The following is a 22,882-nucleotide window of genomic DNA, read 5'->3' as shown; positions in this document are numbered from 1 at the left end:
GACGATACCTTTCTCTGGCGGCCCGACCAACAGGACTGACCTAGGACATCACTAACTTCTCCAGCAGCTTCGGACAAGTTTGCACTGCTCTACGCGCGTATGCCGACTGACTCCCAGGCGGACAGAGAGAGCTCAGATATAGAATGCAAGTCGATATTCTCAGTTGATCGGATGAACGGTTCTGTTACGAAGGAGGAGGAGGAATGAAAGAAAGAAAGAAAGAAAGAAAGAAAGCCTATCAGCTTATACACATGGAGATGACACGTCTAGCTCGGCTGTGGACACCGTTACGTTACTAAGACCACTTGCATTGGAGCTCCTACGTACGCAGATCAGACAGCTTGGTTCATGATCGAGTGCACTGGTTGTGCGACGCAGTGGCCATGGAGCTATAGCTAACAGTCTACTATCAGCAACCATGGCTACATAATTTATCTCAACACGTGCTATCATTAGTCCAGCTCATTAACAATCCCAATTGGATGAACTTTGAGAGAGAGGGGTTTGGGTGTTTTAAGCTTTATTAGCTCTAGGCTGTATGATGGCTGCAGCTCTAGGGTATCCAACGCCAAACCCAGCAGCAGTACCACAGCTACAAACCAGATATGCACAGACAAGTTCTTCATTATATCTAATTCTCCTCCAGCTGAACTCTCTATACCAACTTGGAGTACATCCGAATCTCTCTATAAGGATACTTACTAAAGAACAGCCGCCTTATAAAGATACCAATATCTGTTCCATGTCCTCGTCAAGCTTCGTGGACCTATACAAGCCTGCTCTTACTACAAGAGGAGCAGCTCCACTCACAAAAACGCCAAATTACCATATCTACTAGTACTAACCACAGCATATCCCAAGCTCAAGGCCACACACAAGCACATTAACATCCAGCTTACGCATACCTCAACACCCCCCACCAACCCCATCTCCACCCACCGTCCAACCCAACATACACACAAACAACCAAGACTCACCGTACCCAGTGGCATGACCGATCACCGAGAGGCTTTTACAAAATCCCGGGGTAGGTATACGTACCCTAATACTGCCCCCCGCGGCCGATCGACGTTGACGTTTCATCCAGGGCCCCCCTCCATCTCTCGCTCTTCCTTAGTATCGTTTCCCCGCTGTGACACACAGGCCCGAGGGCTGCTACAGCAGCATACGTAAGTACACCGGCCGTATACGTACATGTATGTACATGTACCACCACAGCAGCAGCAGCGATACATGTGCTTATGTATCTATGAGTCGCGAATCGCGAGTCGTGAGTCGCGATGATGAAGAGATCCAGAGGGTGTACGTTATGTTTGCTATGTCCGGTTAAACCTCCCCGGTGAACGAGGCCAACCGAATTGGGGGCACAACAAACAAGCATATGAAGTATTAACTACAAGAATATTTGCTTCAAAAAGGGCCTAGAAAAAATACAATTATTATACAAGCAACCCACATAACCTTCCCCCCCCGCGCAGCCCGCCAAACACGCACTCTCACTCGCAGTGCAACGGATGATAATCGATGAAGCAGCCCAACCAGCCCAACCAGTCAAGCTAACCCAAACCGGCAACATGCAGCCAGCCAGACACCTGCTGTGCCCGCACCCGCCAGCCAGCGTAGGTACAACGTCCGAGTGAGTTTGTATGCAGTAGAACAAACGTCTCTAGCATCTATGTACCTACAGACCTACAAATGATTTCGCTGCACACTCAAACGGATGATGGCACCACAATGACCCGCAGCATTCCAAGCTAGCTTCTAAAAATACACAATCACGACTATTAACCTCGACCTTAACCCCCATCCTTGTGCAACACTACGTGATACAGTATCACTCTAGAGTAGCAGCCAGCACTGCCACAACGTACCTTCTTCATATGCGCATAACCTGCAGAGTTATTTAGTTAGGGCATACAGACAATACACTCTTCAGGGGGGAAAGCTTATTCCATGCCCGTCACCACTGCAGTATTAATCCGCACCCTTGACATGCCTCACCGCCAGCCCAACCCCCAAACCACCCCCAAACCCTTAATTTCACTCATCCCTTCTACTCCGCCGTAGCCATGCATAATTGATAGCCGGCCGTTTGGGAGGAGGGGGGTAATATGAAACCTGTCCTCCTCCCACTACATCATCCCATCTCTTCCCACCACCTCCAATACATCAATCATATCTCCATACTCAAATTAAACCACAACCATGGCGACAGAAACCTTACAATCCGTCGAAGACCTCAAGCTGCCCACAACCTTCCACAACAACCTCACCATCCACTCGCGCTCCGGCACACACGAGCAGCTGTGGGCCCGCGTAAAAATGATCGGCGCCGGCGCCTTCGGCGACGTCTGGCTCGAGCAGAAGGTGCGCGCCGACCACACACCGGAGTTGTTGGGGGAGGCGGGCGCGGAGGCGGAGGTGGAGGTGGAGCGGGTGCCCGATGTGGACCTGCGGGCGGTCAAGCGGATACGCTATACCGGCCAGAACCTGGACTGGTCCAGGGAGCTGAAGATCTTGGCGCAGTTGAAGAACGTGAGAGTCCATATGCTGCTGTGTTTAATTGTGTTTGGGGGTTCGGCCGAGAAAGAGGGAGAGGGAGCTAAAGGGAGATATTGTTAGAACCCGTCATTTGTAGACTTTCGAGGATGGTATGACGATAGGAGTAACTATGTCTACTTCGCAATGGAATACATGCGCCATGGCGACCTCAGCCAATATCTCAAAAAAGCCGGCCCCTCCGCTAGGCCACAAGCAAAAGCCATTGTCTCCCAAGTACTAAAAGGCCTCATAGCCCTCCACGACCAAAACATCTGCCACCGGGACATTAAATCCAAGGTCTCTCCCTTCCCCCTCCCCCGACAAACCAGCCATACTAACTACTCCCATAGAACATCCTAGTAGCTTATACCAACCCCATTACCGTCAAAATCGCCAACTTTGGCCTCTCTAAACACGACCACAATGCCACCTCCCTCCGCACCGCCTGCGGCACCTCCCATTACATCGCCCCTGAGCTGCAGGGCTTCATACGCCCGTCACGCAACCGGCGCACCTACACCAATCTCGTCGACATCTGGTCGCTCGGTATCCTGACACATGAAATCCTCACCACACAGCTTCCCTTTCTCCAGTGCGCCTCTCCCGACTCCGACTCTGATTCAGACTCGGAGGACGAAGACCCCGAGTCAGGGATCGAGATGGACTCCCGCTTCGAGAACCAGGAGGAGACGGTGGAGTATCCAGAGATGGATATGGCGCTATTTGCAAACTACTGCAGCGGCAAATCCTCTTTCCCCCGAGGGCCGCTAGAGACGGCAGGGATCAGTAGTGCGGGGATCGCGTTTGTGGAGGCCGTGCTAGTTGCGAATCCACGGTCACGGATCTCTGCGGAGAAGGCTTTGGGGCATGAGTGGTTGCATGATCCGAGGCTGGAGCCGTATGGAGTCGCCAGAGATGAAACGGCGGTGGCGGAGGTGTCGGATTCAGAGGGTAGTGATGTAGTCCGAGAGGAGGAAGAGGGGGAAGAGAGAGATGGGAGGGAGATGGAGGTGGTGCTGCATAGGGGGAGTGAGATGTTTAGAAAGAGGTATGCGGCGAGGGAGAGGTTTAACAAGTTTGGGGTTAATCGGACGGGGGTTATGCAGCAGAGGTATGCGAGAGAGAGGAGATTTGTGGATATGTAGAATGCTGGCTACTAACACGTCGTTGGGTTGGAGTGTGTGTTAATGGGTTTTGATTATTGTAGATATTCGGGGACTTTAAAAGTAATAATTATATGTAGGTAGGTCTGGTGTATATAAAAAGTTTGTTTAGTTAACTTCCCACAAATTTAAAGAGGGGAACTTTGATGATATTAATGATATATCGCTTCATTGGGCGTTTTGGTGTTCAGTATAGATTAATTTCGGGTCCTACATACGTGAATCACGGGGGAGAAGCTCACGCTCAGTCCATGAAAGTAAAGCCAGCTCGAATGATAGCATTGTGCCGACGGATTGAGGGGAAAGAGGGGGAGGGGGAGGAAGAAGATCTAGAAGAAGAAGAAGAAAGAAGAAAGCAAGAAAGAAATCAAGACACAGAAGAAATAGCGGAATACACGAGCCAGTCAATGAGGATACAATACTCGCTGTGACCTGTCCTTTGACCCAATGACCATTTGACCTCTCAATTCAAGTAGTGTGTAATCAACTACACTATAAAGGAACATATGGTCTAAAAGAGTTTCGGAAGAGGGAGACCCAAGTCATGAGCGAGCTGATAATCAAGCTGCCATTAATAAATTTTGAAAAGAAATTTACAAAAAGTGATGGTGTGGCTATATACCTCCACGGGGCTATGGGCCCTACTAGCAGCTCCACTTCTCGTTACCAATATAGAGCCACAGCATCTCACTCCCCCATGGCCTACTGATGGCCATGGGGACTCAACCCACTCGGTGTTCCTCTATGACGAGGCGTCTACCCTTAGACCACACTCGCCCACACAACTGTCAGAGTGCGGGAAGTAATACTTAAGGGAGTGAAAACAGAGCGGGCTAGGGGGACACCTAACCCTAAAATCACACGCTACCACGAACCCACTAGGCACCCTCTTGTACACAATGTCATGTCATGCCACCATACGCACAGCTTTATCCGCACACGCCATGTGTTACCGGCGGTTTCTGGCTATAATCATGTAGCTTGGCAATATTTAATCCACATTTTGGCACAATGTAGCCCGATCATGACATATCACTCATGGGTGAAACCAACTTCGCGAGCCACGAAAACCGCGCAGCCAGAAATAATTCAACATATTTACGACAAACAACTACATTCAATTTTTCTCACTACATCTCAATCTCTACAAACACTTTCTCTCTACTATTCTCTCTCTTCTCCTTTCTTAGCTCTCTTCACTGATCACTCGGCCACCCTAGATAGCAGTGCTACTACACTTCACCGTGGTCGTTCCCAACGGCGGGCACGTCAAACAAGTCGTAACTACCTGGTAGCTCGTACAGCTGGCCACAGGACAACTAGTTGTCGAGCATCCCACCGTCTCCGTAGCGATCGTCTGCGAGCAGGTTCTATCAATCACACAATCATCGACGGTCTTCGTGACCACACATGGGTCCGGGCAGGGGTTCGTCGTAGTGCTTGGGCAGGGCACCTTCGTTGTCACCGTGAGCGTAGTGGTGTTGCTGACCGTGACGGGGGGCAGTGTGTATGTGGTGTAGTTGGTGACGGGCGGGAGGGTCAGGGTGGTTGTGTTTGTGACAGTTGTGGCCGGGATGATGACGGTGGTGGTGTTGGTGACGGTGCTGGCGGGGAGGGTCACGTAGATGGTGGCAGTCTTGTAGATGACGCTGGTGATGTTGGTGCAGGTGGAGGTTGGGGTGGCGATGGTGGTGCTGGTGCTGGTGGGCTTGACGGTAATGAGGGTGATGAGGGTTGCGAGGGAGGGGTTGAGAGTGGCGAGACTGAGGGAGACTCTTTGCGGGTCGGGGTTGGCCTCAGGCTCTGCTTCGGCATGCACGATGCTGGTGGGTTATATGTGTTAACTGGCTAACTCACTAGCTAATTCACTGACTTTATAGACAGCTAACTGATGAAAGAGTAGAAGTCATACCTGCAGAGAAGCGCAAAAACACCAGAAATAACAGAGAGCTTCATGATTGCAATAATTGATATACTGAAAGATCGATGAGTCTCGAGATTTGTAGCTTGTCGATGTGATAGTTCCTTCTTCCAAGAGGAGATATCACGAAGCCTTTATAGTCCTCCTCGAGGCCTTCTCCACCCCGAGTACTACACTACAAATTCGAATTAACCAGTACGTACAGTCTCCACTAACTACACACTCAGTACTGTACTACTGAAAAAACCCATTCAGTAAAAAAAATATATAAATTAAATGATTACTTACCCCCACTAGACTATTGCCACAACCCTATCGTATACACCGCGCCGCACCATACCATATCAGCCCCCAGCCTCGATACCCTCAATCCAGTAAGCGATCTCGCGATCATTCCCCACCGCAACTCACTTCACGATATGCCGTGCCAGCCCGTCCGCCCCCACCAATGCCGGAGAATTCAAACACAGACAGCTACGGTACCTGAACAGTGCACTCGAACACCACACCGCACTCGATCCAACCTCTTCCATCGCATGACGGTATTACAACCGGTGCCGTCGTACAACTGGCCCCAATCGCAACCCAATATATATATTGCTACATGTAGTAACAAAGCAGAGGGGTTAGCGAGAGGTATCCAATGATAATGCTTCCCTATTTATTACCCTGTGCAACCGTCGACCTGGCTCGATTATATATACATTGATCATGATCGTACCAGTCTACCCTTCTGCAAAACCCACTACTATACTAGTTAGTCGCCGAGCTCGAGATGCAGTACATTCCCCCTCTCACCGTCGACGTTGCAATAGTATAGATGTAGAGCCATCGGCACCCCCGGGGTACCACAAGCTCCTTGGGGCTGCCAAGGGATTTCGGTAGGCGAGCCCGGACCGGAACGCTGAATTCAAGCGTATTCCAGATTCTAGACCTTCAGCTGTAGCTGCAGATGTAACATCTAGATCTAGATCTAGCTAGCTACTCTAGATATTTTGAACGGGACCATCTATGCTTGAACGGGAACATCTGTTGGCTTGTAGGACCTGAAGTCTCATTATTTTGTTGATGTGGACCTGGGTCACACAATATGCGGCGCCTACCTACTCGTTTATTAGTTCTTCAATTGTCTGGTTCTACTATCGATCATGTATCTCCATCTACTAATCTATGGAAAGGCATCCCTGTTGCCACGCTATGCCCTTAGTGGCCAATCTACAACTACCTGGTTTCCGTTTGTGGGACTTGCTTGGGCTACCGAGCCGGTACTTAGCCACAAATGGAAATTAGCTTCGCAAATATTGGAAATGACCGCAAATATTGGAAATTACCTTCGCAAATACTGTAGATGTAGGAAATTACCTTCGCAAATACTGTAGATGTAGGAAATTACTTCGCAAATACTGCAGATGTAAGAAATTACTTCGCAAATATTGCATATGTTGTGGAAATGATGGTCGAAAAAAAAGGAACTGTTCGCTCTGCATCATCCTGCAAATTGCAACATGGTGACATATGACTTGGAAAACGTACACCGGCACGAAATATTTTTCTGATATCAAGAGTACGGTACATGGCCTGTAGCTTGTAAGAAGATATATGGAATCGGGATAGGTTATTGCGTGAATTGACCAGAGTTGAATGCTAGATTGATGTCGGATGGATGATGGATGTTGGTGCTTTTCGAGTGCCCGCTGAAGAGTTGCTATGTTGCCTGAGTAATAATGAGAGCAACGGATTAAGCTCATCCAAGAAATTTGTTTTGATTCGCTACACCTATCTAGGAAAACCATTTCCCCTCAAGCGAATCGAATTAAGGTGATGCTGCGCTTTAATAGGACTCTCGTCTCGCTGGCCATCCCCTCCTTCTTCTTCACCAACCCTCCACCGCTCTCCTCATTCACGAGCTTTATATACGTATACTGACCGTGTATAAGCTGAAAATGCTAAAATGTGTTGACCCCCAGGGCGATGTGGTTATCAACACATCTTCCAAGGGGTTTTCCCTCCTCGTTTCCTCCAAAATCCTCTCCGTCGCCTCACCCGTCTTCGCCGCCATGTTCTCCCCGCACTTCCGCGAGGGCAACTCGCTAGCCACAGCTCCCGCTCCAATCACAATTGACTTATTGGAAGACGCGCCGGAGGCTCTGGAGAACATCTGCAACGTGCTACACTACAAACATGACCTCGTCACGGTGAAGATGCACTTCCATGAGCTGCTCGAAATCGCGGTCGTCGCGGATAAGTACGACCTGGCCAAGTCATTGGGACCATGGCGATATATATGGCTGAATAGAGTTGTATTACCAGAGTGTGGCTCATGTGACGGGGGAGGCTGGCAACGGGAGATATTCTTGATGTATGTGTTTGGACAGGCATCTGAATTCAAATCGTATACGTCGATGGAGATTACATGGTTGGAGCCCTGTTATGGTGATAAGGGAATGTTTGAACCGCTTCCGGATAGAATCATGGGTTTGTGGTAGACGTTACACCATTCCACCCTAATACTACTGACAAATCATATATAGCCGCAGTCAACGCCGCCCGCCTCGCCGCCATGGATAAGGTTCTCGACATCGCCGAGACCGCCCGCCTCCAGTATCAGTCTCCTGGAAGGAAGTGTAATAGGTCGCAAGGCTGCGACGCTACACTCCTAGGATCTATTATACACTGCTACTCAAAAATCGGTATATTTCCGCCGCCGCAAAGCCCGTATGAGATATTCTGCGTCGGACATTTATCAAAAAGCTTGGAGATGATCCGGGGATCGCTTACCGGGCATCAGGAATGTGTGGATTTGTGGTTCAATGAGATGATTCGTGAAGTGGCCAAAGTGATGGAACCGGAGGATGGAGTACCGGGTCTAGAGCTGAAGGCGTTCATGAAGTAATAAGGAGATGTTGTAGTTTAAAACCATATACATGGTAATATGTTTATATAGGGGGCTCTTAGTAGTCTCGTATCCAGACTTTCGTGTCACTTGTTGATCCTCGGGAGCTCCTAGTGTAAATGTTTGTACCAATACACGGCTATAATACTGCCTGGCCTACATCAAAGCAGAAGTGGTTAGAAATATCTTATACTAATCATAAAAATAGTTAGAAACCTCCATATGTACTTACGCCCACATCCAGTATTATATTGGTGCCGCATTGGACGGTGTTAGCTGCTTATATAGCCATTTGTATTCACGTTCTCGACGAATTACTGGTAGTGACAAACCGATGTGATTATGACGATGGTGGGATAGTGAACATGAGAAGTAGCCAAACCTAAACTATATATTATATATCCATTACTTAACACTGACCACCTGTAATTTTCACCCGCCTTCCGACTACATTTCCACCACATATCCCACTTGTCCTGGTATATAGGTGGCCATCTTTCTAGATGGCATGTGTCACAACATGATGATATACCTAGCTAGAAGGCTGAGGCGGGGTGTGGGGTGAGCAGACGGGGGTTCTCGAAGTCTTCGTCTCAAGCGGAGTCGACAGTTCGGCCAACTATACCTCGAGATTGCACGAGTCAAAATATTTGTCTAGAAAACGTTAACGGTATTAGTTTTTTTTTCAGTCGCATACAGCAGATACCTACGCTGTCTACAGATAGCTAGCGACTTGACCTCAAAGCGAGTACCAAACTGGGAGTGTATATAAGCTGCAAGCCGACGTATATTTTATACAGACTATACTAGCTAGAGTTGATTAATTGAGCAGTTGATATAGATAGATGTAGGGTTGAAGGATCGAGTGGGAAACAAGGGCATATCCTAGAACCCAATCACACTGGTCCAATATAATGAAATGAACTTTCAAATAGAAAGCTACAACTAATCATGGCCGCGAGCTTCCCATGAAAAGATCTAGAATCGAGGAGATCTCGAGAACTAAAGTTGCCTGTATATTGACAATGATGTACCTACCTGTAGTTAGCGACGTCCTACACATTGGCTTTATACCCTTCCCAAAGCATCTAATTTATGGGTGATAAATCCTTTCTTTGGTATTTTTGAAGTCAAAATACATCTTGGATATATATAAGAATCAATTATCAACCGTTTGGATTATTTGATTCAAGAAATTTTATACAGAGTGATAACTTATGAAGTGAGACCCGCAATTACCTTCCATCACGGTATATTTGAGTCCACACCCCACACACACCAACTCAGCCCACATCTATTTATAGCGCAGCTTTAACCTGGTAATGGAGGCCAAAATAGGCATAGCTCTGATAGTCTGCCACCCCTGTCAACGTCATTCATCCATAACCCACCTTCTCTTCTTCAATGCTGAAGGCTGATCTCGAGCACGACAAGTGGCGATATCCAGGTCTGTCGGTGCGGTGTCGCATTGCACCATTCGTTCATTTGATTGGGGGATGATGCTGTTTGAAACAATATCGCGTATTTGTGAGTTTAAATGAGGGGAGGAAGTAGAGACCAGGGTGGAAGAGTGTACGTACCGTGCTCTCTCTCTCTAGCTAGTGTACTCTAGGGTAGGGATAGGGCGGAGTGTGGAGTACCTACAACGTGCACCTTATGCAAAGAAAAAGGCACAGCAGAGAAAGCACTGCACTCTACTCTTCTACATACCAGAGAAAATCCTACATTCTACCCCCCCCCCCCCCCCCAGCAAATTAGAATCCACAAGTGACCACCCATCATTGCATACATCGTACAGGCTGCGCCTTCCTTCCTTCCTTCTTCTGGAACGTTTTGGAGATCGAGGAGACAACTCCTTACCTCACACACCCCCCCAACTTCTTCTTCATTACCGCTTACAACCGACATCGTCATTCAGTCAGCCCCCAACTACCAACCCCTCTTCCTTCAAGATTGACTGTTAAAGGTGAGGTATCTACTACATACCATCGTCAGCAGTTAGTCGTGCAAGGCCCACTACTCCTAGTCAAAGCTTAGCCAGGCGCTCGGTAACATCACTCGGACCTCAGACATCATCTTGTGTGAGCTCTGACTATTGACTCCAGAAGCTCTCTTCGTGCGCTCGAATACGTCAACTATCACCTATCCGAAGTTTCCCTGCAGTACATACCTAACAGATAATGATGCCCCGCCTACATCTACTCCGTCATCATCGTCGGTCCAGCAATGAGCAATCATCAAAATCTACACATAGCAAGCCATCCACCACCCCTCCGCCGCATACTCCCTCACCAGAAATCCTTCCTCCGCTCAACATTGGTAGCGGTTCACCTAGCCTCGGCTCACCAGACACGTGGCTCACCCCCACCACCACAACCACCACCCCAACCGCCCCCGAACCTACCCCTCTGAGCCGCACCTCGACCGAGCCCGCCCGTTCACCAAAAAAGTCACGAAAGTCTGCTGACAAGGAGCGGAAACAGCAGAATGCATCATCACCGCAAGCGCCAAAGGATAAAAGGAAGCTAACGCTCCTCAATCCTATGTCGCTTCTCTCGCGCCGGCGGAGCTCTCAGTCTACGATTGAGAAGCAGCAGAAGATGGCGCGCGACTTGCCAGATGACTTTGATCCCGGGATTATATACGGGACACGGCATCCTGATTGGTCGTCAGGTTCAAGGCGGGGTGGAATGGTTCCAGTGAATAGGCAGGAGACTGGGGGAAAGGAGTTGGTGAAGGTTGAGGTTGTTAAGGATAGGAATGGTCAAGGTTTCAAGGAACATTTTGAGGATGAGAAGGGGGTCGAGGGAGATATAATTTCGAATAAGGAGAAGGCGCAGGAGCAACAGAGGTCATTATCGGATGTAGGGCCACAGAGGGCGCCAATGACGTCGCCCCCGTCACCGCCAATGAAAGCCCCTCCACCGCCTCCAACTCCGCCAAAGGATCTTTCGCTTTCACCTCCAATTTCGGTAAAGGAAGCTGCAGTCCCAGTACCGCCAATAGTCGAGACAGCGCCAGAAGAGGAGTCTGATAATGAAGGCGAGCTTCATTCACCACCGGATGGGCGTCCAAGAGTTACTTTATTCGATCACCCCCTCTCACTCCCGCATCATTTGATCAACAATTCTTCCCGCTTCTCCTTTGAGGGTAGTAGCGCTGCAGGGGAATCAACAACACAGTCAAATGATAACCTCTCGCTCATCCCACGGACAGCTCCTGATTTTGATCCCGACGATTCAGACGCTGAAATGGATATGGATGATATAGATATGGACGGCGAGGACGATGATGGCTTTGAGCGCGCAAACGAAGGAATGTTTGGAGAAGGGGATGAATATGAGGGAAGTGATGAGGACGACGATGATGATGGCTTGGTCATGGCGTTACAGCCTATGTCTATTGGCTTTCACCCAATGTCCATTGGACTTGCCATCAACGGAGGAGATGAGTCTTCGCAGCACAGCTCCACTGCGGCACCCGAGGGAGAATACACAGAAACAGACGTAGAAGAAGAACTCCCGACAATGGACCCAAACCCAGGTGCGGTAGTTCCATACACTGGTGCTGAGGTCCCACTGCGGAAGCGTATTGCCAACCCACGAGGCTACGACCTTGATGATGACTCCGATCTCGACTATCTTGAGGACGGAGATGGAAATGGTGACAACGGAATCGCGGGATATGAAGATGAGGATGATATGTATTTTGATGACGGAATCATCATGGATCCAACCCCGCAAGACATAAGTCAGTATGTAACGGCACCTGATACTGCCCTGGCTACACCTCTCGGCGCTTCAAACCCTCTACTATCTGAAGACCAGAGGCTTTCTTTATCAACAGTTGGTGTCTCCAGCGGTGGGGCTATGATGGTTGAGGATGGTAGCATGAGCGGTACTCATGGTTCCGCCACCAACGGCGGTGGTTCCGGCACGGATAATCGTTCTTTCCCCCCCTTTATCAACCCGATTGGAGGCGGCCTTGGCTTTACCCAAGAACATGCCCAATTCTATGCGCCAGACGGCACAATGCTCGACGGAAACGGCTGCCCTCTTGCGCTTTCCACCTTGACACAGTCCCTCCATGCATACCAGAAGGAGCAACAGCGTCTTGCTGAAGAGGAAGAAGGTCTAAACGATCCTCTCAATGGCTACGAAAGTGACTACAATCCTTATTCCTACTCACGAGGCGAATCTCAGAGTGGGTATTACTCTGACGAGTACGAGGAAGACGACGAAACTATGGTCGCCGCAGCCAATGCAGAGGCACTAGCGTACGACACCGAGTTTTACGGGCAAGAATTTGGTTTCTATCCGGCGCCGCCGTCATCCGCCTCCGATACATCGGAGACAGGAGCATATGGCGGCTACTTTGGGCCGCCTGGAGGCGAGATTCTACAGCGGCCTCCATTGCTAAGAAGACCGTCGCTAACACCGATAAGTGAGCGCAGCGAAAGCTCATGGAGGAACAGTGCAGTCTTCCCTGTGGAGGGATGGAAAGGACTTGGCGCTCAGCGGCCGCTGAGTGCACTTTCTTTTGGCGGTGGTGGTGAAGAGACAGGCGGTGGAGATGGGAGTTTAGACGCTTTGATGAAAGTGAGAAGAAGTGCGTGGGGCGGGAGCAATGGGAGCCTCAAGAGCAGCCTTGCTGGGACTGGCGGGGGAAATAGTCCAGTTGCACCACCACCAGGATGGGGAGCTATGGGCGGTGCGGCAGGAAGCCCAGGTGTTAACGGAGGGGGCGTGGGTCCTGGGGTACTCCCGGGAAGCCCATTAGCAAGTCCTGGGAGCTTCATGAGCTACCCTCCAGGGTTGACCCCGCCACCGGGCTTGTCACCGCCGCCCGGTTTGGGTTATCCGTCATCACCAGGATTATCATTACCACCGGGCCTATCTCCCCCACCCGGATTATCCCCCCCACCTGGCCTGCCTCTTCCACCTGGCCTTTCGCCGCCACCTGGACTTTCGCCGCCACCTGGACTTTCGCCGCCGCCTGGGCTTTCATCGCCGCCGCCGGGTCTAGCACACCCAGGCGCGAACGCGATGCTTCCGACAAAGGGCTCGTTTGATGAGCAACAGCTGCTGATGATGCAGGGGAGGCAGATAATGCAGATGCAGATGCAGATGCAAATGCAAATGCAAAACAGCTCCCCAGCGGCCAACAACGAATTCTATCAACAGAACGGAATGCAAGTACAGACCCAAGCCCAACAACCACACCAGAAAGCTTCCACAGCAGACTCAAGCTATGCGTCCGCGGTTGGGTCCCCCGTTGACACGACAGGCCAGGATGAAGGAGAGAAGAGGGAGGAGGTAGAGCAGTGGGTTTTTAATGGTAGAAGAGTCGGGAGCAGGGGGAGTAGAGGGAGTTAGTCCTGCTAGAAAGCCTTATTAGAGGGACTGAGCCCCCCTTTCTTTTTTTTTCCTTTCTGGCTGTGCTGGCAGGCCGGCCAGCAATCAATTCATTTCTTCATATTGGTATTAGCATTCTGGGGCTTTTTTTTCTCTCTTCTTTTTTTCTCTTTCCTCTTGTCTTTTTCGTAAGGGTTATTTAATTTTAAAAATCCGGGGTTGGGGGGCTTTTTGTGCTTTGTTATTTCTGGGACGAGGGGGGGACAGATGGTGGATTCTTGCGTGTAAAAAAGGTACATACATCATTATAGTAGTCTGCAAGATTCTTGAACATGTAACCTCCATCTTCCAGTGGTGACGGTGTTTATTCTATGAGTGCAGATGTAGTGAAGCTAGTAATCAATCAACCAATACGTGTACGGATACAGGCACACGATATCACTCGCCTTGGCTGTGGCCATTTTCGGTTTAGCGTACATGTCACCGCAACTAGCTGTGGTCATAACCTCAAGAGCGGTACTCGGCCTTGGCCATCATCTCAAGGAGAAAAATAATATTACTTGCCAGAGTACCATAAAGCCAGCTGGAGGCGAGGTTCAAGAGGTGGCATGACGAGTGAGCGTTCTGGCCCGCAAGATCTCGAGGTTATATGAGGATATCTGAACGTGAATTGATCGGAACCCAAGATAACAGTGAGAGAGTTGTATATATCACAGAGATGCGAAACCTCCATGGCTTTATAGTTGTTTCTTTAGCTAGATGTTACCACCTGCTTTGACGCATTGGGACCATAGTACCCAGCTTGGTTTAGCATGTTAAATACTCGTATCATGAAGTTCACATCTAGATTTTCACGAGTGATAACCCATGATCAAATTGTCATCGGTACCTATCAAGAGTGAATATTTGTAACTTTGAATGTGACATAGGTGATGTTACTATTTACCAGTAATAGTCTGTAAGTGTTTGTGGATGGGTATGTACTTGTAATTCTCGCGTTACGGTTTCGATCAGGAGTAAACCTTCGATTGAGGAGCAAAGATGTTATGTGACCTGCCATAATACCACACCAATCACCAACCCATTTACCTCTTTAAAGAAGGACGGTAGATATTCTAGTGTTCTAAGCGTAAAAGAATCGTCCTATCGTGGTAACTCAACTCACAGATCTAAATAATCTTTTTTTCATGTGCTATTTTGATAACCAAATTAACGATATTTACTTCCGAGAATAAAGGTCCCTGTACATGATACGTAAAGAAATAAACTTTTATAATTTAACTATAAACAAATCCCAAGAAGCGAAAACTCATCTACCCAGATCCTGTTGTACTAAGCTCCTGCTCCTTCACCCGTTCGAAAAGCAGACTCCGAACGACCCAACTGCCATAAAGCATAACAATCACGAGGCCAACCGCCATATCAGACCCATGTGCGCCACCAAAGAAAAGTCCTAGACCCAAAACACCGAGAATCCAAAAAAGTGATTCAGAAAAGAAATATCGAAAAATACTGATCGCTAAAATCGAGCCAAAAACACTACCCGCTAACTGGGCTCCATGTGTATCGCCAAAGAAAAGGCCTACCCCAAAGAGAAGAAGTATCAATGCATGAACATTGCTGACACCTGATTCCTTTCCTAACACCACTTGTATATCTGTGTAGCCGTTCTCGATTGCCACCTTTAGTGGCTCCTTTCCCATTGAGTTTTTTTCCTTTGTGTTGGCACCGTTTTGAATTAGCAGTTCTACAATGGGTTTATCGCCATTTGCTACTGCGAGGTGAAGTGCCGTGGATCCATCTCCGTCTTTTGCCATGATATTTGCTCCACTATCAAGAAGTAATCTCACAATTTGTTCGTGCCCGTTGCTGACGGCTAAGTGTAGGGCTGTTGCTCGCGATGTGGTAGCAGTCTTTGCGATGATTTCAGGGACACTCTCGAGCAAGATCTTCACTACAGATTCACATCCTAGCTGAGCAGCAACGTCGAGTGCTGTTTCGCCCTTCTCATTCTTCATCATAGGGTACGCTTTTGGCCCGTTTGCCACAAGCAGCTTTGCAATGCCTTCGTGCTGCATTTGGGCTGCCGCATGAAGTGCATTAAATCCGGCACCTTCTATTGTTACAATTTCAGCCCCATTGTCAAGGAGGAGTTCCACAATATCTTGATCTCCTTTCCGGACTGCGTTGTCGAGCGCTGTCATATGAAGGTCATTCTTGGCCATGATAGCTACTCCCCTTCCTAGGAGAAACTCCACGGTGTCCTTGTGCGCAAAGTCGGAATCAGTCGCCTGATGAAGCGCCGTACATCCGGAATTACTTTTATCCATTATATCTGCACCTTTTTCAAGAATCATCTTCACAATATTTGTATGTCCCGAGGAGGCCGCCATGTGCAATGCTGTACATCCCGAATTGTTTTTCGTTATTGATGCCCCGAACGTGAAAAGTAGTTGTATTATCGTCTCATATCCTTCTTCAGCTGCTTTGTGGAGTGCAGTGTTCCCTTGGGCATCGTTCGCCTTTGCATCCGCGCCATATTCCAATAGCAGTTTTACAACTTCCTCACTGTACCATTGCCCATTCAAATGTGCGTGATCTAACACATGATGAAGAGCTGACTTTCCAAAACAGTCCTTCTCCGCTGCACTTGCCCCACCTTTCAGAAGTAGCCTCACAATCTCCTTATTCCCCTTCTCAATCGACAAGTCAAGTGCAGTCCTCCCATCTCCATCTCTCGTATTAGTGTTCACCCCATATTCTAGAAAAAGCCTCATCATATCTTCATCACCACTTTCGGCAATCATATGTAATAGGGTGGTGTCGCCTCGCTGTTTTGCGTTGACATCAACACTATATTCTTGGAGGTGTATTCTCAGGGCGATTGCATTTCCATGTTTGATTGCACAATATGGGGTTGGGCAGTTATGGAGGGGTTGGTCTTCGTGGTCTTGAAGTTAACTCGTTAGTCAAATATCATGAAAAGATCCAGAGACAAACTTACCATCTGGCATCATTATGCCCAGGCCTATCCCTGCCGTTAACATAAATGAATCATCTGAAAGATTTGTCCATAATGTATCCGCCTCCTCCACCTCCATATCAAACGACAACCAAGGGTGACCTAGTGCCTGTTCCGCTGTCAATCTTTTCTCTGGCTGTACAACCATGAGACTAGCGATAAGTTTGATTGCAGTCGAGCTTGTACCATTATCAAGCATCCTCATTTCTGGGAAAGGGGCCTGGCCCACAACATAATTCAAGAGCTGACGTGTGTCTGTAAAGGGTGTTTCCTTGGTAATTATGGCATGAATCAGGCAACCAAGGGACCAAATATCAACAGCATTTGTGTAAGACGAGGTTTCTGAAGATATATAACCTAGAACTTCGGGCGCTGTATAGTTCGGGGTTCCGACCATCGTCCGTAAGTCTGTGCCGTTTACTTGTTTTGAAACACCAAAGTCGCCTATCTTGACGGTCATAGGAGATAATGAGACCACGAGAATGTTCTACGTTTTCTTCTTTTAGCTTTATGCAGGCTTGAACCTGAAGGCAGGCATCTAACCTGTGGCTTGAGGTCCCGATGACAAAACCCATTTTCATGCATGATCTTGAGACCTTCGAGTACCTGTATTGTGATCGTCTTTGCATGAATTTCAGTCAAGTAGTCTTTGAGAATCAGACTGTTCAAATCTCCATGTTTCATGTACTCCATAGCAAGATAGATATTTTCTTCATTCTCAAACCATCCAAATAGCTCTACGAAATATTGTGGATGCTATTATATAGGGTCTGTCAGCATAGCACGATATAAGATGCACCGATGGGCCCACCGTTTTCAGTCTTGTTAAAGCCAGTAACTCTTCCTTATTGAACGTTTCCGTCTTGGCTATTTGCTTTACCGCCCTGAGTGCACCTCTTTCATTCTTTTCCAGCCAAACAGTCCCAAACCCCCCTCTGCCAAGAATCCTTACTTTGCTCCATCTTTCTTTCCTTTGAGCCTGCGGCGCATCGGGATTGTACGAACTTTTCTCGGAAGCGAGATCTAGAATGTGCTCGCAGTAGTCGTCGCCAAACTCTGTGATAAGTCTGTATTGATCGAATTGACAGACGTTGGAAGACATTTCGTCTCGAGTATGACTTGTGGTATCGAGCAATTGACTATGTAGAAGTCATGGTCTTTGAACATGGTCTCGCAAGTTCGGCCATGCACCACCTAGATGTTGCAGCGTGTCCTTAGCTGTGCATACACACCAATACAAGTGCTCGGACAACAATTCGCTCATGGTATCCTGGGCGATCTTCGCCACAGTAGGATGGAAAAAAAATCGAAATATATAATTTCGGTATAGAAATAATCCTTGAGACATGAACATTTGGCCGCGCGCCGTTTTTTTCTTTTTTTAAACAGAGGATTGAAGGAATGCTGCGTAGACAGTCGTCATGATAGATCACTCGACACCATTTAATTGGCTAGATACTGCGCCGAAACCCCTAAAGGCATACGATAAAGGTTCCCCTCTTCTTATGTAACCTTTGGAGAGCGAGCCTGCCGGTAATAACGGTTGTTTTGCCAATAGGTTATCAGTTATCCGATCGACTGCGTTACAGGCTTTGCAGCTTGCAGCATGGGAGTGGCTTGAGCTTGTGTTTATGCGAACTTGGACTAGGCTAAATACGTTTTGACAATGGATATTTTTGCTATTTTTAAACTCTGGTAACTCTGTAGACTAAGTAAGTACTCGTATGTAATGTTAGTGTTTCCGTCCTTCAGATTGATAGGAATAGACCGTGTAGAGTATGATGAATTCCCTAGAGTAGGTACATGCACGCCTCTAGTACCAGTTCTGGCGGATACCTACAGGCATACCCATGTAGATTTGTGTTCTTCTCCCGGGTAGACTACCGGCAGTGCATCTCGCAAGGGTTTATCTCGTTACCTACAGATAAGGGAACACAATTCGAAGAGAGACAAAGAATACATAGCTAGCTAGAGATCCAGGTAATCTCGAAGACACAAGATGCGGACCGTACAAAAGTTATTTCTGTGGTGCACACAGGAGAGAGGTTAAAAAGATGGCAGCAAGTGGTGTAAACTGAGCGTGTAGGCAAGAAATTTCCATCAAGATCCATCAGGCTCCTTCATACAGAATCATGACCATTCACTGCCTTTCGTAGGTTCTATTTCTCTATTGCGGGATCATTTGAGAGAGAAATCTGACTCTGCCTAGATAACGAATGTTTTCAATGCTTCTAGCCAATCTTATTTACCTACCTCCCGGCAATTGAACTGATTCGAGAAAGAAGATTCATAGAAGACTCACATTGGCCCATCATCACGCATTGTTGCACGGTTGTGTCCTAGTAGCGGTCGGTTCCGACACAAGACAATCTCAATTCCTTCACATTGGAAGCGCCGCCGCTGCAACAGACAGTGATTTGTTTGGACGCTTTTCGATATCTCAGCTTAAATTTAAAGATTCTATTGGAAGAGACCTCCTTCTTCCATCGACAGGAGGAACGATTTTCACAAGGACTTGATCAGTCACGACCACGAGAGCCGTTGGACCCGTACTTAAGGATCAAGCTAGGTTGGAACTTGGAACAGAAGGATTTTCGGGTACACCACCCTGTCACCTGCTATATTAAGGATCCTTGGTTGTCTAGATCGGCAAAGTTCAAACGGCCAAAGAGTTACCTCTCTCTTATACAAGAAAGCCCCCAAACAAAGCCTCCTATTCATAACTTTCTTCCCCCATGCTCTATCTTCTATAACCTTTCCAGAATCGCCACGACTTGCTTGAACAACATCCACCGTATTGCCGAGACCCATCCTTGACTCTGTCCGCCTCCGCTCTTGCGTGTAGCGCTCAACTACTCCTCCCCACGATGTCCTATTCTGCTGTCCCCGCGAACTACATGAGCGACGACGACCAGCTTGAGTCGCCGACGTTTCAACCTCCGAAACTGCAGCTCCGAAACTTCGATTTCGGAAGCCTGTCTTCTGCTTTAGGTACGAGTGAAGTCAAGGGCGGTAGATCGCGATCTGGGTCTAAGGTGAAATCGAGCATACATTCTGGAACGTCCTATGATATGGTCGACTCCGACACCGAATCCAATTATGACGAGGATGAGAATGATGGAAATGGTAAAGGAAAGGGGAAAGGAGGTATGGAAAACATCCTGAATAAAAAGGCCAAAGAACACGACGAGATCTCCGGTTCTGGCATTCTTGTCTCTAAACCCTACTCACCATACCGCAACAATGCAGAATCGATGCAAGGGGGGAATCTAAACAGCCACGGGAAACAGCAGCAAGTACACGACTCCATGGCACATGGCGGCGCGGGCAATATGCACTCAGAGATAACGAAAGACCCATCTCGGCTCGGGCTACAATTGGACGGCCGTGCTGACAGCAACGAAAGGGGTGTCTCAGCCCAAACTTCAGCTGTACCACCACGGCTCGAGTATGAAGAAGCCGACAACTATGATGATCAACCACGTAGCCCGAGAAGAAGTAGAGGCAGTTCTCCATCTATACACACCCCCTTACCTCCGCCTCCAGAGCTCTCAGACCACCAGGAGTATAGTGGCTCCTCGGAAGATATACATCCAGTTTTTAGGCATTCACAATCGGTTCCTGAACTCCCTCCTGTTGACGTACAGGGGCTGCATATTCACGACGATCGGGATTACCGGCCAGCTACATCTGCATCTGGTGTGGGGGATCTGTTCAAGGATTTTGACGGCGTGCATTTTGACCTTGATAACCCCGAAGCTCCTGGATTCCCGCTTCGAAACCAACAAGGCTATCTCCCACCTTCGCCGGCGCCGACCCATCAGCAGTACCGTCAAAGCCAAGCTTATCCAGACCACCGTCAAAGCCAAGCATATCCTGATCATCGCCAAAGCCAGGTCTATCCAGACCCAGGCCTAGTTTATTATCCAGCTCCTGTTCCTGCGATGCTAAACCTCCCACCGACATTGTCCAAAGCTCGACCAAACAACCGAAATAGCAGATTTATGTCCACCGAGTCCCTCGGACAAGCTACAAATAATAACCGGCTCTCAGTCGCGCATCCGGGATCCTCAGAAAAAGACCTCCATAGGCGTTCAGTTGCGGCAATGAATGACCCTGCTCTCAACAATCGTCGTTCACTCGCTAATCTCCCACCTGCTCTCCGTGCATCCCAATTCTTCGATTCTCAGCTCCCGCCAATAGTTCCGGACCTTAAGGAGGAGTCCGCAGTCGCGACACTTGACAGTATCCTTGATGCATCAGCTCGTGCTCCCGCAGCCGCATTCACGGACCACCCAATCACCGGTGGTGTTCCATCATACGCACATAACCGCAACCGCTCCACTGCTACCAATCTAGGAAATTACCGGAATAGTGTTGCCATTAATGTTAAGTTACATCCTGGCGAATCCCCTCGCTCATCACTAGAAGGTGCCGACAACCCGGACCACCACAATCACAACCCAGGATACGACGATGACGATGCTGGCTCTCACTTGAATCCTGAAACCGGCGAATACTACGATCAACAGCGCTTCTCTGGTACTTCCGAAGAACTCGCAGCAGCAAATTTGGATCCCTCGCTCCAACCTCATCCCACTACCCTTCTTGCAGAGCTTGAATCCCGAAAAGCTCAACAAAGGCTCCGGAACCGTACAGCTGCTTCTGCATTTCCTCGGGGAATTCGAAGTACTCTCCTGCAGCTTGATGCTGTTACGCAAGTGCAACAAAAACACAGACGTACCAAAAAGACTCATTTGGCATGGGAGGAGGAAGGTGGGGAAGATGAAGATGAAAAAGATGAGGATGTACCTCTCGGCGTACTATTTCAAGTTTCCCCTGGCGTTCAGAAACGCCGCGATGATGAGATACCATTAGGACTTTTGATGAAAAAAGAGATGGAAGATGCAGAACCACTAAGCAAGCGTCGTGACAGGCTACGCATGGTAAATGGGCAACCAATAGCCCAGTCACATTCCCATCGTATGCTTGACGTGCCAGGTCTTGGTGGCTCTAGCGGTGGTGCTGAGGAGGAAGAAGTAGAAGGCGAGACATTGAGAGAAAGAATGAAGAGATTGAAAGAGAAGCAACAATTTGGGACTGGTGCTCTTGATATGAATTTCGGAAGCGACAAAGGGGGTGATCAACAAACAGATAAGCCAGAAGTTGAAGAAACTCTCGCAGAGCGCCGGCGTCGTCTTCAGAAAGAAAAGCAGGATGAAGACAAACACCAAGCCCTCCGACGCGAATCAGTAATGCTTCAACAAGAAGTGAAATCCCGCCGTAACATGGCTGATCTTCTCCACGCAAAACCAATGGGCATGGCTGGCACTCGGCCTCAATCTTTCTATGGTTTGCAAGGTGGTGGTGGTTCTAATGGTAGCTTTGGGCAGCTACCTATTCAACCAGGATTTACTCAAGGGGGAATGGTTGGAATGAATATGGGTATGGGAGGCTACGGCATGGGAGGGCCCGGTTTGATAGGTCGGGGTGCCGGCGCAATGGGGGGCATGGGGGTGGGTCCCGCAGGAATGGGGATGATGGGCCCAGTGGGCGAGATTATATTAGACCCTAAGCAGAGAGAAGTAGTGGAAAGATGGCGAGCGAGTGTTATGTAGAATTCCCTTCTTATAATATCTTAGCTTATTGGGTCACTATTGGTTTTATCTTATTCGTTAACAATTCTTCTTTATTCTTATTATTAGTGTGCATGTCATTCATTTTTGAGTTTCTTTCCTGTGTCAGATATTTTACCTATGTAACTGGGTTTCCTTTGTCTTTGTAAAAGTAGCATCATAGCGTTGGGGTTTGGGTAACTTCAAAATAGTATAGCATAGCAATATTAGATCTCGTTTTTATTTGTAAAACTTTCCTTTTTTGGTTGCAGACATGTCAACTTTGGGGCAACAATAGATTTCAGGCAACCAGGTTATTGCGTATCGATCTGAGTGCTAAGGTCTTGACTGACAAAAATCCTTGTTTGGCGTA

The 22,882-nt window shown here is 48.3% G+C and overlaps 6 protein-coding genes across 6 annotated transcripts; 4 read left to right on the top strand and 2 right to left on the bottom strand.

Moving 5' to 3' along the window:
• Window positions 1–2,205: 2,205 nt before the first annotated feature.
• On the top strand, window positions 2,206–3,686 carry LAJ45_05859 (uncharacterized protein; the record flags this gene model as incomplete). Its single annotated transcript, XM_046115428.1, has 3 exons — window positions 2,206–2,535; window positions 2,623–2,838; window positions 2,892–3,686. The coding sequence occupies 3 exons, from the start codon at window positions 2,206–2,208 to the stop codon at window positions 3,684–3,686; spliced, it is 1,341 nt and encodes a 446-aa protein (XP_045971477.1).
• Window positions 3,687–4,920: 1,234 nt separating this feature from the next.
• Window positions 4,921–5,660, bottom strand: LAJ45_05858 (uncharacterized protein; the record flags this gene model as incomplete). Its single annotated transcript, XM_046115427.1, has 2 exons — window positions 4,921–5,527; window positions 5,617–5,660. The coding sequence occupies 2 exons, from the start codon at window positions 5,658–5,660 to the stop codon at window positions 4,921–4,923; spliced, it is 651 nt and encodes a 216-aa protein (XP_045971476.1).
• Window positions 5,661–7,568: 1,908 nt separating this feature from the next.
• Window positions 7,569–8,518, top strand: LAJ45_05857 (uncharacterized protein; the record flags this gene model as incomplete). Its single annotated transcript, XM_046115426.1, has 2 exons — window positions 7,569–8,100; window positions 8,157–8,518. The coding sequence occupies 2 exons, from the start codon at window positions 7,569–7,571 to the stop codon at window positions 8,516–8,518; spliced, it is 894 nt and encodes a 297-aa protein (XP_045971475.1).
• Window positions 8,519–10,698: 2,180 nt separating this feature from the next.
• LAJ45_05856 (uncharacterized protein) lies at window positions 10,699–13,893 on the top strand (the record flags this gene model as incomplete). The annotated part of the gene is made up of 1 exon (XM_046115425.1): window positions 10,699–13,893. The coding sequence occupies one exon, from the start codon at window positions 10,699–10,701 to the stop codon at window positions 13,891–13,893; it is 3,195 nt and encodes a 1,064-aa protein (XP_045971474.1).
• Window positions 13,894–15,185: 1,292 nt separating this feature from the next.
• Window positions 15,186–17,996, bottom strand: LAJ45_05855 (uncharacterized protein; the record flags this gene model as incomplete). The annotated part of the gene is made up of 4 exons (XM_046115424.1): window positions 15,186–16,822; window positions 16,877–17,381; window positions 17,438–17,650; window positions 17,706–17,996. The coding sequence occupies 4 exons, from the start codon at window positions 17,994–17,996 to the stop codon at window positions 15,186–15,188; spliced, it is 2,646 nt and encodes an 881-aa protein (XP_045971473.1).
• A 1,765-nt stretch (window positions 17,997–19,761) lies between these two features.
• Window positions 19,762–22,512, top strand: LAJ45_05854 (uncharacterized protein; the record flags this gene model as incomplete). The annotated part of the gene is made up of 1 exon (XM_046115423.1): window positions 19,762–22,512. One exon carries the CDS (start codon window positions 19,762–19,764, stop codon window positions 22,510–22,512), a length of 2,751 nt encoding a protein of 916 aa, XP_045971472.1.
• Between the last annotated feature and the right edge of the window lie 370 nt (window positions 22,513–22,882).

This window comes from Morchella importuna, assembly GCF_003444635.1.
Source record: "Morchella importuna strain M04M26 chromosome Unknown Morimp01GS016, whole genome shotgun sequence".
Taxonomy (NCBI): Eukaryota; Fungi; Ascomycota; class Pezizomycetes; order Pezizales; family Morchellaceae; genus Morchella; species Morchella importuna.
The sequence above is the reverse complement of the archived record's forward strand: the minus strand, read 5'-3'. Positions and strand labels throughout refer to the sequence as shown.